This window comes from Lithobates pipiens, unplaced genomic scaffold, assembly GCF_037356315.1.
Source record: "Lithobates pipiens isolate NorthernLeopardFrog02 unplaced genomic scaffold, aLitPip1_a1.2 Scaffold_27, whole genome shotgun sequence".
Classification (NCBI taxonomy): domain Eukaryota; kingdom Metazoa; phylum Chordata; class Amphibia; order Anura; family Ranidae; genus Lithobates; species Lithobates pipiens.
In genome coordinates this window covers 209,441,634-209,456,868 of record NW_027507788.1, presented here as the reverse complement: position 1 = coordinate 209,456,868, position 15,235 = coordinate 209,441,634, and the positions used below count along the sequence as shown (strand labels likewise).

The following is a 15,235-nucleotide window of genomic DNA, read 5'->3' as shown; positions in this document are numbered from 1 at the left end:
GGGGGCTGCTGGTGACAGGGACACTCTGATGTAAGGGGGCTGCTGGTGATGGAGACATTTTGATGTAAGGGGGCTGCTGGTGATGGGGACACTCTGATGTAAGGGGGCTGCTGGTGATGGGGACACTCTGATGTAAGGGGGCTGCTGGTGATGGAGACATTCTGATGTAAGGGGGCTGCTGGTGATGGGGGACACTCTGATGTAAGGAGGCTTCTGGTGATGGGGACACTGATGTAAGGGGGCTGCTGGTGATGGGGACACTCTGATGTAAGTGGACTGCTGATGGGTACACTCAAAATTAAAGTGGGCCGGTCTGGATGAAGTCCAGGGCCAAATTTTTGTCCCAGTCCAGCCCTGCCGCTGGCACACAGAATGATAATGCTAATGTGCATGGGGTGATTAGGGTGTGCCCACACACATCCGGCACACCCTGTGCGCACGTCTATGAACTGTTATATAATTGTGGGTCAAAAAAATAAAAAAAGTTGTACTCACTTTTGTGAGATACTGTATGTGACAATTATATAACAATGGTGGATTGATTTATTCCTTAAATGAAACACTGACTGATCAGAGGTGACCAGTTGACAGGTAAAAAAAAAAAAAAAAAAAAAAACACACAACAACTTCACTACATGAGATTTATTTTACTATCATGTAAATATAATCGCAAGATACATTCTAACACACTACAATGTACAGAGACCCTCCTTGTGGCGGAGCCGCCACCTCGCCCGTCTGTCCGTCTTGAGGTACCGTATTGCTGCATAAATGATAAATTAGAGTGTAATGGGGGGGGGGGCGGATGATAATACTTCCGGTGATACTCAGAGGTAAGGAAACGCTTTCCATTAAAGCTACTCGTTTGGCAAAGCGCACACACATGACATACAATCCAGTATCTTCTCTCGACACGTCCACAAAATAACTCAATACAAGGGAAAGATCGACACCAAGGTACAAGAGACAGGTCTGGTTTTTGCCAATAAAATTGGAGGAGAGAAAAAAAAAAAAGAGGCGAACCAACTCGAATTCGGATTCCATAAACATGAACCCGCTACAGATAAACAGAGCCGAAGGGATGAATATGAACAAGCAGCCAAAGGTCAATGCAATGGCTGGTTTGGTTCATGAAGGTTCTGTATAGGACTGTATTATCTGGTGATCCTTTCCTCTTCCTCCGGGAATGAAGGTAATGATAATACTTTGTCTTCATTCAAAGCAGTTTACATATCACATAGTTAGGAGGATGGCTTGCCTGCAAATGACACAAAGTTGTCCCAAAATATCATTTTTACCTTGGTTATGACAATAGAACAAGACCTCCAGGTATGAGTCTGCTATAAACACACCTGACTACTACCTGTGACCAGCAGAGGGCAGACGTGCTGGTAGAAGATTCAGAGGTCAAGTCAACATAAAATTTAATGGGGGGGGGGGGGGTAAATTCCAGGCTTCTCTGAGCAGGTAGTGGTTAAATTGATGAGAAAGCAATAGGTAATAATACCGGCATGTAGTTTGGATTAATTCGATGCAAATTTAAATGTTATGTCATGCAGTCCTGGTGTAACACATACGTTCTCCCTGATTGGTGCTGGTGACAGGACACGTTAGGTTGGGCACAGCACTAGAGAGAAAACAACAGATTATTTTCAGTTGGAAGAACCGGCAAGAATTATATTTACGCAATGGGGTGCTAAAGCCAGAGGGGTCAGCCTCAACAGCCAGGCATGTGACATTTTTCAGAAGCAGGTCATTTAAATACAAATAAAGGTCAGGACTTAACCTCTTGGCGCCGGCGTCACCCCAGGCCCTTTAAGGGGTTTATAACTCCGAGAGACGCAGGTCGTGGCTTTAGGTCATGTGACCGCCATGGTTGGCAGTCACATGGTCATAAAACTTCCAGCTTTCGGTTAGGCGAGTGTGCAGTGCGTGAGCTCTCGGCACGGGGTGTATTGGGGGCAATTCACAAATATGCGGCCCCTCTGCGCTAAGAACCAGGCACTGGGAGGCCGCATACTTGCGTACAGCCGGCGCCAAGGGGTTAAAAAAAAAAGTTCCCAAAAGTGGGCCACTCTGCCCCCCCCCCCCCGCATGCCGCACAGCAAGGGTTAAATGTTCATAAACTCTAGGGGTAGAGGCACAGTGCCAGGACAAGGTCATCCAGTGCCCAGGGCAAAGATGCCAAACTGCACCTACCTCCCCACTTCCATTAGGGTTAGCAGTGATAGCACTACTCCTTGTCAGCCCTTTAACAGAAGCAATTGGCACAGGGCGCCGCTGCAACAAACCATTGTGCCCAGGGCAGTTTTCCTTCCTGCCCACCCTTTGTCCTGTCCCTGGGTAGAGGAATCAGCTGCAATATTATTTACCATAATCCTCACCAGCAGGCTCCCACCATCTGTGCCACTGGTACCGAGAAGTCTCTTCTCTGAAGTGCTCTGGACAGCGGTTGTATCAAGTACAATGCAGGACCAATACATAGCTCCCAACTGTCCCTGATTTCGAGGGACTGTCCCTGCTTTGGAGCAATGTCCCTCTGTCCCTCTTTCCTCCTCATTTGTCCCTCATTTTCCTCTGATCCATATAGTTGTATATAAAATGCACTTTTTACCTATAAAAAAGTGTTTCCCAGTGCTAAACCTTTCATCCGAATTTCTAAATTGCTGCGTTTGTCAATTTTAAAAGCCAATATACAGGAAGAATATTGGTTAAAAAAAAAGCACTTTTGGGCTGAACCAATCTTTTATTTTTTGTACAATTCTCCTTTAAGGGGGCGTGGCAAGGGGTGTGTCCTATGCCTGCATACTTTTTCTGATAGGCGTCCCTCATAGGGTTGCCACCTGTTCGGGATTCACCCGGACAGTTCGGGTTTTGAATTATGTGTTCGGGTTTCAGGCAGACTGAAATCCGGGATTCACCCAGACAGTTTGGGTTTTGAATCAGGTGTTCGGGTTTCAGGCAGACTGAAATCCGGGATTCACCCAGACAGTTTGGGTTTTGAATCAGGTGTTCGGGTTTCAGGCAGACTGAAATCCGGGATTCACCCAGACAGTTTGGGTTTTGAATCAGGTGTTCGGGTTTCAGGCAGACTGAAACCCAGACACATTATTCATATTGGGCTGTGGCTCCCCAAGTAAGCAAGCTAGTCACACTACAGGCGGCTGTCTGCAGGCACGTTCAGCATCAAGGGGGGCAGGACGATGCGGTCAGCAAGAGCAATCTGGCCACACCCACTGTTCGATGCAGCACACTATGCGCACCACATTACTACTCTACTTGGGGCACCCAAAGGTGTCCCAGGCCACTAAATTGTTGGGTTTGGCTTAAAGAAAAGGTGGCAACCCTAGTCCCTCATTCCCATCTCTAAAAGTTGGGAGGTGTGCCAATAGTCCTGCTTTGTATGTGAGGATGCCGACAAACAAACTCGGGTATCGCAATGGAGAAAAGGGCACCGGCACAGCAAGGACTAAGTTAATCATTACAGTCTTTTCCTCCACCCCCTCGCCCAGGGGTCTCCAAACTACGGTCCTTCAGATGTTCAGGAAGTACAATTCCCATCATGCCTAGTCATGTCTGTGAATGTCAGAGTTTTTACAATGCCTCATGGGACGTGGAGTTCCGCAACAGCTGGAGGGCCGTAGTTTGGAGATCCCTGCAGGCTTAGACCTAAAGTAGAACTCAAAGCAAAAAGCTTTTTTCCTGGTGCCTCCATGGCAGCATACATGTGGTAGTAGCCCCACCTACTTCCACCTACAGGACCAGTGCATAGTTATGAAGAGATAACACCTACACAGCAGCCCATTTACTCACTTTCTTATGATAGGATTTGCTGAAGCTTCGCACACTGGTAGCTAGGTATTCATCTATCACATTTATGCTGCCACGGAGGCACCAGGAAAATAGAAAATTGTATCCTACTTACCGTAATTTTCTTTTCCTGGTGCCTATCCATGGCAGCATACCGAACCCACCCAGTACGTTCTTAACAATGTACAAGGAATGGGCGGTTGTGTGGGTGTTAACTCTTTATAGCAGGGATATGCAGTTAGCGGACCTCCAGCTGTTATAAAACTATAAGCCTCTGCCTCTGTCTCTGGGTGTCATGCTTGTGGCTGTTAGAGTCTCACTATGCCTCATGGGATTTGTAGTTCTGTAACAGCTGGAGGTCCGCTAATTGCATATCCCTGCTTTATAGCTTTGCACTGGTTCTGTGGGCAGGACTACTATCACATGTATCCTGCCATGGATAGGCACCATACAAAGAAAATTACGGTAAGTATGCAGGGCTGTCTTTAAGGCAGGGCAAAAGCTGCCCTGGGCCCTGTCATTGTTGTGGGGCCCAAAGCAGCTGCCTCATACTTGCCAACTATCCCAGTTTACATTCCCTTGTCCCTTGAAGTTTTAGTCCCAATATCTCAGTGTGAAGTGCTGCTACTAATGCTGCCCAGCTTTGCCCTATTGTTGTGTACAGATGACTCACCTGCAGACCTGTGTTTACATGTAAATACTGGCATTCATATGTAAATAGCAGTGACATGTAAATAGCTGAGGCCAACTGCATTGATATGTAAATAAAGGCAGCATTCATAGGTATAGCATGCCCTCCTGCAGTGAGGAGAAGATGTGCTGTAACCTATAACAACCAGTGAGCAGTATTACTGTACAGCAATCTCTAGCAGCCAATCAACAAGCAGAAATGTGCTGTAACCTCTAGCAACTAATCAGTGAGCCTTAAGGAGTGCTGTAACCTCTAGCAACCAGTCAGTAAGCAGTAATGATATGCTGTAACCTCTGGCAACCAATCGCAATCGCTGCCTGATCTGATACAGTAAACTGATTTTAAGTCTAGCTACTATTTATTGTATGTCTCAGAGAAGGTGGAGAGCGAAATTGCGTGGGCGAAGGGGGGCCCTAAGAAAATTTTTGCCCAGGGTCCAATCAATATTAAAGACGGCCCTGTAAGTATGATACAATTTTCTGTTTTTTTTTTTTTCATTTTAGATTAAAATGATTTAGATTTAGATTAGAGAGTAAGGAAGGGTATATCTCCAGTTTTCTTTTTTTCATTAAGAGACTTCCCTTCACTTCCTGCCTCATAGCCAAAACAGGAAGTGAGAGGAAACTCCTCTCAAGTTAGGGAATCCCCGATTATCACAAGAACGAGTGTTCCCATTGTAAGAGTTCCCCTCTAATCTTGTTCTATAAACCAGCCTTGTTCAACCAGGGTGCCCAGGCACCTTAGGGAGCCTTGATGTTTCTTCAGGGGTGCCTTGGCAAAATGCCTAAAAATTACCCAAAAATGTTATACAAGTCGGCATATGGATGAAGCCTGCCTTTTAGTTAGCTGCCAGCATCCAAATGACCAATGACATCATTGGTTGATAAGGAAGATGTCAGTCGCCTCTATAGCATCCTTGTTTGACCCTCTCCTGCCCTTCTCTGCACTGGGGTCACATTAGCTGAGTGATGGAGAAAAGGGAGAAGAGAAACACTGGAATACTAGTCAATTCCAGTTTGCAAAAATGTATTTGCTTTGGAAGAATAAATCACCTCTAACGTTAGGTGTCCAACCTGTGTAAATGTTGTTGCATTATGTAAAACTATTAGACTAGCTTTTACATTTCAGAATGGGGTGCCTCGAGACTGTTCATAATTTTTGTAGGGAGCCTCGAGACTGTTCATAATTTTTGTAGGGAGCCTCGAGACTGTTCATCATTTTTGTAGGGAGCCTCGAGACTGTTCATCATTTTTGTAGGGAGCCTCGAGACTGTTCATCATTTTTGTAGGGTGCCTCGAGACTGTTCATCATTTTTGTAGGGAGCCTCGAGACTGTTCATCATTTTTGTAGGGAGCCTCGAGACTATCCATAATTTTTATGGGGTGTCTCGAGAGTGTCCAGAATTTTTATAGGGTGCCTCAAGACTGTCCAGAATTTTTATGGAGTGTCTCAAGACTGTCCAGAATTTTTATGGGGTGTCTCAAGACTGTCCAGAATTTTTATGGGGTGCATCAAGACTGTCCAGAATTTTTATGGGGTGCCTTGAGACTGTCCAGAATTTTTATGGGGTGCCTCGAGACCGTCCAGAATTTTTATGGGGTGCCTTGAGACTGTCCATCATCTTTATGGGGTGCCTCGAGAGTGTCCATAATTTTTATAGGGTGCCTTGAGACTGTCCATAATTTTTATGGGGTGTCTCGAGAGTGTCCAGAATTTTTATAGGGTGCCTCAAGACTGTCCAGAATTTTTATGGGGTGTCTCAAGACTGTCCAGAATTTTTATGGGGTGCCTCAAGACTGTCCAGAATTTTTATGGGGTGTCTCAAGACTGTCCAGAATTTTTATGGGGTGCCTCGAGACCGTCCAGAATTTTTATGGGGTGCCTCGAGACCGTCCATAATTTTTATGGGGTGCCTCGAGACCGCCCATAATTTTTATGGGGTGCCTCGAGACCGTCCATAATTTTTATAGGGTGCCTTGAGACTGTCCATAATTTTTATGGGGTGCCTCGAGACTGTCCATCATCTTTATGGGGTGCCTCGAGAGTGTCCATAATTTTTATAGGGTGCCTTGAGACTGTCCATAATTTTTATGGGGTGCCTCAAGACTGTCCAGAATTTTTATGGGGTGCCTTGAGACTCTCCATAATTCTTATGGGGTGCCTTGAGACTGTCCATCATTTTTATAGGGTGCCTCGAGACTGTCCATAATTTTTATGGGGTGCCTTGACTGAAAAAAGGCTGAAAAACACTGCTGTAAACAACCCAAAATGTAGGATTTTCTTTCACCTTCACACTCGGTGATAACAGTAAACAGGACAAATAAAGAGAGTGAATCTCTTTAACGGGGGGCACAGACAGCAATAAAAACCTGACAGATGTTCTAATCCTTCTCCACTCTATCCAAAATAAAGAAATACATTTAAATAAAGTCTTGCCTTTAGTTATACTTAAAGAGGAACTGCAGTCTGCTCACATGATTTGTTACATAGTAGGTGATGTTGAAAAAAGACACAAGTCCATCAAGTCCAACCAATGTGTGTGATTATATGTCAGTATTACATTGTATATCCCTGTATGTTGTGGTCGTTCAGGTGTTTATCTAATACGTTTTTTGAAACCATCAATGTCCCCCGCTGAAACCACCGCCTGTGGAAGGGAATTCCACATTCTTGCCGCTCTTACAGTAAGGAACCCTCTACATAGTTTAAGATTAAACCTCTTTTCTTCTAATTTTAATGAGTGGCCACGTGTCTTGTTAAACTCCCTTCTGAGAAAAAGTTGTATCCCTATTGTGGGGTCACCAGTACGGTATTTGTATATTGAAATCATATCCCCTCTCAAGCGTCTCTTCTCCAGAGGGAATAAGTTCAGTGCTCACAACTTTTCCTCATAACTAATATCCTCCAGACCCTTTATTAGCTTTGTTGCCCTTCTTTGTAGTCGCTCCATTTCCAGTACATCCTTCCTGAGGACTGGCGCCCCAGAACTGGACAGTATACTCCAGGTGCGGCCGGACCAGAGTCTTGTAGAGCGGGAGAATTATCGGTTTATCTCTGGAGTTGATCCCCTTTTTAATGCCAATATTCTGTTTGCTTTGTTAGCAGCAGCTTGGCATTGCACGCCATTGCTGAGCCTATCATCTACTAGGACCCCCCAGTTCCTTTTCCATCCTAGATTGACTGCAGCCATTTTAACTGTGGGCAGCTGAAGCTGCTGCCTGTTTACTTCCTAGATTTAAACAGAGACACAGAGGCACACCTCCAGCTCTGCAGCTCTCATTGTTCCTCTTAATACTCATCCCCCTCCCTTCCTGGCAAACTCTCAAGAGGCTGGGAATTTTTGGAGCGGTGGCATCACCCATAGGCTCCCATGGGACAGCAGCTGTTGATGCTCCCTCCGCTCCCCTGCAGCTGCTGCTCACTGACAGAGGGGAACCGGAATTGTGGGATCACTTAGCCTTTTCTTCAGCTTTAATAAGCATTTAAAAAAAATGCAGAGGTGATCAAATACCACCAAAAGAAAGCTCTATTAGTGGCAAGGACAGTGTCGTATGACCGTGCAATTGTCAGTTAAAATAACGCAGTGCTGTATTGCAAAGAATGGCCTGGTCATGAAGGGGGGTAAATCTTCCGGAGGTCAAGTGGTTATAAAGCTTAAACATTTTTTTCCGTAATGCATTTATTGCATTAAAGTATAAGTAAAGGAATTTTTTTCTTTTTTGGATAGGGTGAAGAGAGATTAGCACCCCTGTCAGGTTTTTATTGCCGTCTGTGCCCCCATTAGGAAGCTTTGCCCTCTCTATTTGTCCTGTTTACCATTATCATTGAAAGTAAAAGAAAAATCACAAATTTTGGGTTGTCCCCAGAATAGTAATCGAGGGAAAAATCTTCCAATGGGGACACTAGTTCTGGTGACCTGGGGGACCCCAAAGGATTCCCTTAATTTGCAGGGATTTCCTCTCACTTCCTGTTTTCGCTATGGGACTAGAAGTGAAGGGATATCTCCCCAATGGGACACAGATGTAAAAAAAAAAAAAAATGATGGGGCTCTAACACTCCATTACTCTATGCAAAATGAAAAAGAAAGTTTTGCCATTAGCTACACTTTATTCTAAACAATGTTTAGGCATCAGTATTCCCCCTCCACCCCCTTCTTTCACTTACCTGAGTCCTCATTTGATCCAGCGCTGTGCCTGTATGCAGTTCCCCCCCCCCCCCACTTCCCGGTCTCACAGGCTTTGCTGGGGCCATTGGCTCCCACCGCTGTCAATCAAAGACAAGGTAGGGCGGGGCTCAGTCCTGCTATCTATGTCTATAGAAACAGACAGCGAGGCTCGGGAGTGAGCCTGCACAAGCTGCTTTCTATGGGGACACTCGCTGGAGGGGAGAAACCAAAAGGGCCAAATAAGAGCAAGCTATCACAAGCATGAGACTGCAGGCTTGCCTGGCTTAAATCAGGTGTGGTCTCCACCCACATTAATCACCTTGCAGGTGGACAGACAGACAAGAAGCAAGCCAAAACCAGGATGCTGTAATGAGGACCCGATAAGAAGAGGAGGTTCAGGGCCGCTCTGTTGCAATTCCATTGCATGGAGCAGGTAAGTAAAAAAAACTGTTATTTTTAAAAAGCCTTAAAGTGGAACTTCTGCTTATCTGCGTCCCCGTCCCCCCCTCTGGTGCCACATTTGGCACCTTTCAGGGTGGGGGGGGGGGGGACAGGTGCCTGGTGTCTCAAGGTTTTATGTTTTAGAGGTACAGAAAAGGTCTAGGGATAGAATTATTGCTCTCGCTCTACCGATCGCGGCGATACCTCACATGTGTGGTTTGAACACCGCTTTCATATGCTGGCGCTACTCACGTATGCGTTCACTTATGCACGCAAGCTAGTCGTGGTGGGGCGCATTTAAAAAAAAAATCTTATTTATTTTACCTTTTATTTTTACACTGTTCTTTAAAAAAAAAAAAAATGTCACTTTTATTCCTATTACAAGGCATGTAAACATCCCTTGTAATAGAAAAAAAGCCTGACAGGTCCTCTTAAATATGAGATCTGGGGGTCAAAAAGTCCTCCGATCTCATATTTACACTAAAAGGATAATAATAAAAATATTGTCATTTAAAAAAATACAAAAAAAAATAAAATTTCTCTTTAAGGCCCGTTCCACACTGAGGCGTTTTTCAGGCGCCTGTATAGCACCTGAAAAAAATGCGGCCCCTTTCACAAGGGCTTTCACACTGGAGCGGTGCGCTGGCAGGACGGTAAAAAAAAAGTCCTGCTAACAGCATCTTTGGAGCGGTGAAGGAGCGGCGTATTCACCACTCCTAAACCGCTTCTACCCATTGAAATCAATGGGGCAGCGCGGCTGTACCGCCAGCAAAGCGTCGCTGCAGCGGCGGTTTGCAGGCGGGTTTAACCCTTTTTCGCCCGCTAGCGGGGGTTAAAATCGAATACCGGCGCTAAAACGACGGTAAAGTGCCGCCAAACATAGCGCCGCCTTACTGCCGACGCCGCTCCCGCCCCAGTGTAAAAGGGGCCTAAGAGCTATGGGCGGAGGTGATGTTTTGACGTCACTTCCACCCTGCAATGATATGGAGATGGGTGGGAGCCATCTTCCCCTCACTCGTCTCCATGTCACATAAGGGACAACATCCGATCGGCTCCGGGAAGTGGCGGAGGGCACCGGAGTGCGGCGGGAGGGGGGGGGCCTCTCCCGGCAGCGATAAAAGTGATCTTGCGGCGAATCCGCCGCAAAGACCACTTTTTTCTTGAAGCGGACCGCCCTCTGAAGAAGAGGATACTAACTGCTGCAATAACAACGATATTCCTCTCCAACAGTAGTGACGTAAAACTGCGGCGGGTGGTCCGTAACTGGTTAATCAGCATCAGAACCTGTGTAATTAATATGTGTTCGGGTTTAGGCTGGGTTAACACTTATGCAAATTGGATGTGGTTTTCGCCGCATCCAATTCGCACGACAGGAGACTGTGACCGGTTCTCTAGTCGTCATCAACCCCTGTCCTCAGGGCCCACTAACAGGCCAGGTTTGCAAGATAACTGAAATCCATCACATTGGCTGCTCAGTGATTGCAGTATTCTAGTCTGCATCTCCCCAAGGTAATACATAAAACATGGCCTATTAGTGGGCCCAGAGGACGGGGTTGATGACCACTGCTCTATGGATCCGGTTTACATACCCTGTTTCCCTGAAAATAAGACCTAGTGTGATTGTCGGTGATGGCTGCAATATAAGCCCTACCCCCCAAATAAGCCCCACCCCGTTTCCCCCGAAAATAAGCTCTACCCTGAACAAGTACTTTAACTAGGGCTTATTTGGGGTGTAGGGCTTATATTGCAGCCATCACCGACAATCACGCTAGGTCTTATTTTCGGGGGAAACAGGGTACCCCCAGTGTGGCTCCGGAGCCAATTGCACAGGGGTCCTGTACACCTTTGGCTCAGTTTGAGAGCTGAATTCGGCCCAAAAAATTCAGCCCTGATTCGTCCCTGAAACGGAGAACAGGGACACGCCGGACCCCCATCCGTCGGAGATGTGAACCCAGCCTCAAAGGAATGAGGTGGCAACCCTGGGGGGGGGGGCAACATGAGGGGAAGCCTGGGCTGTAAGGGGAATCGTCTCTGCATGCAGGGATTAGGGTGTGCCCAGGTACACCTGGCACACCCTCTGCACATGCCTATGGGTATAACTGAGCTCCCTGGGCATCAGGGCTCAGTAGAAGCTACCTATAGGTTGTTTAATCTGTACTGTTTTATGAATAATATACTGTATATTATCCCATTATATGGATTGGTGGTATATATAAAAAAAAAAAAAACCCTCACTGCATAGAAAAACTTAAAAAAAACCTGCCTCTGACCACATTTCTTCTTTTATTAAAAAAAAAATTCTAAAGGACAATACGTCAGATTCAGACGCTTTGGTAAATGTGGCTGAATATGTTTGAGGTGAGTGATGATATAAGGGGTAAGTGACATGCACATCAAGCCAAGCTATTCAGAATGAGGATCGGACAGAAAATGATTTACCCTTTAAAATGTAGTCCGTTAATAACATGGGAACCTTTTCACTGTCTTCTTTCATTGCAAACAATACTGCAGAGAAAAACACATACCGTTAATTATTGCATAGTACTTAATCATCGAGACAAACCAATCTGAAGATCAGGCAAACAGATGAAAATTGAAGAACATACCGTATATTGCCAAAAGTATTGGGACACCCTTCCAGATCATTGGATTCAGGTGTTCCCATCACCTCCACGGCCACATGGAGTATAAAAGCAAATCAGGAGACGGCTGCTACAAATATTTGTGAAAGAACGGGGTGCGCTCAGTGTAGTCAACCCTGGTTCTGTGAAATGTCCTTGCTACTTAATATTCTACAGTCAACTGTTAGGCTTGATTCACACTAACGCGTTTTTTTTTTAATGCATTTTGCAGAAATGCAGGGACGTTTTTTAACATGGGTTCCTATGGAACATGTTCGCATCAATGCAGTGGCGTAACTAGAACCTCCAGGGCCCCGGTGCAAGAAACCATGGAGGGCCCCCCTGACCTCCAGCCAGGGCTCTTCCCACTGATCCCAGGGGTAGCAGGACCTGGATAGCAGGGGGAACAAATCCCCTCCATTTTCCTCCTGCAGTCACTTAATGCCTATCAGAGAGACAGGAGGAGAAGCAGACTTTTAGTGGCCACAGTAGAAAAATTTAGGGGATTTGTTCCTCTAAATGCCCCCCGCCCCCATCCAGGTGTTCAGGGGCAATTGTGACCCCTGTAGTTATGCCCCTGGGATGAGTGGCAGTGGTGGTAGTGGGGGATGGGATTATTGACAGCAGTGGTGGTTGAGGAGGGATAGGATCAGTGGCATCCGTGGTGGGGGATGGGATGAGTGGCAGAGGTGGGGAGGATGGGATAAGTGGCAGCGGTGGGGAGGATGGAATTAGTGGCAGCGGTGGTGGTTTGGTGGGGATGGGATCAGTAGTAGCGGTGGTGGAATGGGATGAGTGTCAGTGGTGAGGGGGGATGGGATCAGTGGCAAAGGGTTGTGGTTGGGGGGGTGGGATCAGTGATAGGGGGGTTGAATGGGATGAATGGCAGATGTGGAGGTGGGAATGAGATCAGTGGAAAGGGTGATGGTTGGGGGGGTGGAGGGGGATGGAATGGGATGAGTGGCAGTGGTTTTGGGAGGATGGGATCTGTGGTGAGGGTGGTGGTTGGGGGGGTGGGATGGGATGAGTGGTGGGGAGGGGAATGGTATCAGTGGCAAGGATGGTGGTTGCAGGATGGGATCAGTGGCAGCAGCTGTCATGGTGGGGTGGATCAGTGACAGTAGTGGTCATCATGGGGTGGATCAGTGGTTGTGGTGGTTTGGGGGGTATTAGTGGTGGTGGTGGGGGGGACGGGGAACCAGTGGCAGTGGTGGTGGTGGGGGGGACGGGGAACCAGTGGCAGTTGTGTTGGTGTGTGGGGGTATCAGTGGCAGTTGTGGTGGTGTGGGGGGTATCGGTGGCAGTTGTGGTGGTGTGTGGGGGTATCAGTGGTGGTGTGGGGGGTATCCGTGGCAGTGGTGGTGGTGTGTGTGGGGTATCAGTGGCAGCAGTGGTGGTGCGGGGGGTATCAGTGGCAGTAGTGGTGGTGTGGGGGTATCAGTGGCAGTAGTGGTGGTGTGGGGGTATCAGTGGCAGTAGTGGTGGTGCGGGGGGTATCAGTGGCAGCAGTGGTGGTGTGGGGGTATCAGTGGCAGTAGTGGTTGTGCGGGGGGTATCAGTGGCAGCAGTGGAGGGGGTATCAGTGGCAGCAGTGGTGGTCCGGGGGGTATCAGTGGCAGCAGTGGTGGTTCGGGGGTATCAGTGGCAGCAGTGGTGGCCCGGGGGGTATCAGTGGCAGCAGTGGTGGTGCGGGGGGGTATCAGTGGCAGCAGTGGAGGGGGTATCAGTGGCAGTAGTGTTGGTGCGGGTGGTATCAGTGGTAGCAGTGGTGGTCCGGGGGGTATCAGTGGCAGCAGTGGTGGTCCGGGGGGTATCAGTGGCAGCAGTGGTGGTGCGGGGGGGTATCAGTGGCAGCAGTGGAGGGGGTATCAGTGGCAGTAGTGGTGGTGCGGGGGGTATCAGTGGCAGCAGTGGTGGTCCGGGGGGTATCAGTGGCAGCAGTGGTGGTGCGGGGGGTATCAGTGGCAGTAGTGGTGTGGAGGGGGTATCAGTGGTAGTAGTGGTGTGGAGGGGGTATCGGTGGCAGTAGTGGTGTGGAGGGGGTATCAGTGGCAGTGTTGTTATTAAGTGATGGTGCCACTCACTTGCAGATCACTTCGTTCCTCCTCCTTGCTCGGTCTTGCTTGGGCGAGCAGAGAGGCTGGGCAGAGCCTGTGAGTGAAGGTGTGGCCGGAGAAGAGAAGATGGGCGGAGACTGTGAGTGAAGGTGTGGCCGGAGAAGAGAAGATGGGCGGAGACTGTGAGTGAAGGTGTGGCCGGAGAAGAGAAGATGGGCGGAGGCTGTGCGGGCAGAGAGGATGGGCTAAGCGGATGGGGAATGTCCCCGTGGTGCTGGAGCAGAGGATGGGAGGGGAGGATGGGCGGAGCAGCTGGAAAGGGTGGGCGGAGCTTATCGGGACTCCGTGTAAATTACTATCTCCGACTCTCGGGCGGCAGCGGGCCCCCCCACAGTGGCGGAACTCAAGGGCCCAGTCGCAAATGCGACTGGTGCGACCGTGATAATTCCGCCACTGCATCAATGCATTTTTGTGCCTCTGCCTTTTTGGAAAGGGTCGGGGACTTTTTTTTTATGCAAAATGCAGCGTTTTTGCATGTAATAGAAGTCAATGGACCCGCATCCAAAACGGAAGTACCGTGTTTTTACCGGGATTTTGCCACGATTTTCGTTTTATTTTTTTCGGGGTTTTTTTCACTGTATTTAGCTGGTTGCTAAGCAACCACAGTGTAAAAAAAATTTAAAAACACCAAAACGCGGTAAAATCGTGGTAAACACACGTGTCCAAAAACGTGACAAGCACCGCAAAAAGCACTGCAAAAACGCTCAAAAGCAACATGCATAGATGTGAATCGAGCCTTAGCCCCTGTACTCTGAGAGTTCCACAACCAAATCCGTCGGATTTTGCCCGTCGGATTTTGTCCGTCGGATCTTGTCCGAAACTGTTGTATACACACGGTCGGACAAAGTTGGCGAAAAAATCCGATCTTTCAGAACATGATGACGTAATTTCGTTATGATGGGACTACATTCAGGCTAGTAGCCAATAGCTTTGATGTAGGAATTTGATCTGAGCATGCGTGGCACTTGGTCCGATCAAAATTCTCTACACATGATCGGAGTATGTCCGATCGAACCAGTTGGTCGGGAAATATTTCCAACATGTTGGAAAATTGGGTCCGACGGATATTCCGACGGAATCAGTCCGATGCATACCACACACAGTCGGATTATCCGACGACACGGTCCGATAGGACACATCTCCGACCGTGTGTACAAGGGCTTAGTGGTATTATAACAAAGTGGAAGCAACTAGGAACATCAGCCACGAAGTGGTAGGCCACGTAAAATGACAAAGCGGGGGTCAGCGCATGCTGAAGCTCACAGTGTGCGCAGAAGTCGCCAACTGTCTGCAGAGTCAATGGCTGTGGGCCTCCAAACTTCGAGTGGCCTTCAGATTAGCACAACAGCAGTGCGTAGAGAGCTTCACGGAATGGGTTTCCATGGCCGAG

General features: G+C 47.8%; 1 protein-coding gene across 7 annotated transcripts in view; it reads right to left on the bottom strand.

Moving 5' to 3' along the window:
* Window positions 1–627: 627 nt before the first annotated feature.
* The window catches only part of FEZ1 (fasciculation and elongation protein zeta 1), a 113,280-nt gene continuing 98,672 nt past the window's right edge, over window positions 628–15,235 (bottom strand). For 6 of the 7 annotated variants that reach the window (XM_077458194.1, XM_077458195.1, XM_077458192.1 and 3 more), the window contains 2 exons: window positions 11,547–11,612; window positions 628–1,627 (listed from right to left, as the gene is read on the bottom strand). In XM_077458194.1, coding sequence (XP_077314320.1) covers window positions 1,611–1,627; window positions 11,547–11,612 — 83 coding nt within the window. In that variant the 3' untranslated portion in view covers window positions 628–1,610. The remainder of the gene's footprint in view (window positions 1,628–11,546; window positions 11,613–15,235) is intronic. The other variant, XM_077458190.1, reaches the window with a different exon arrangement.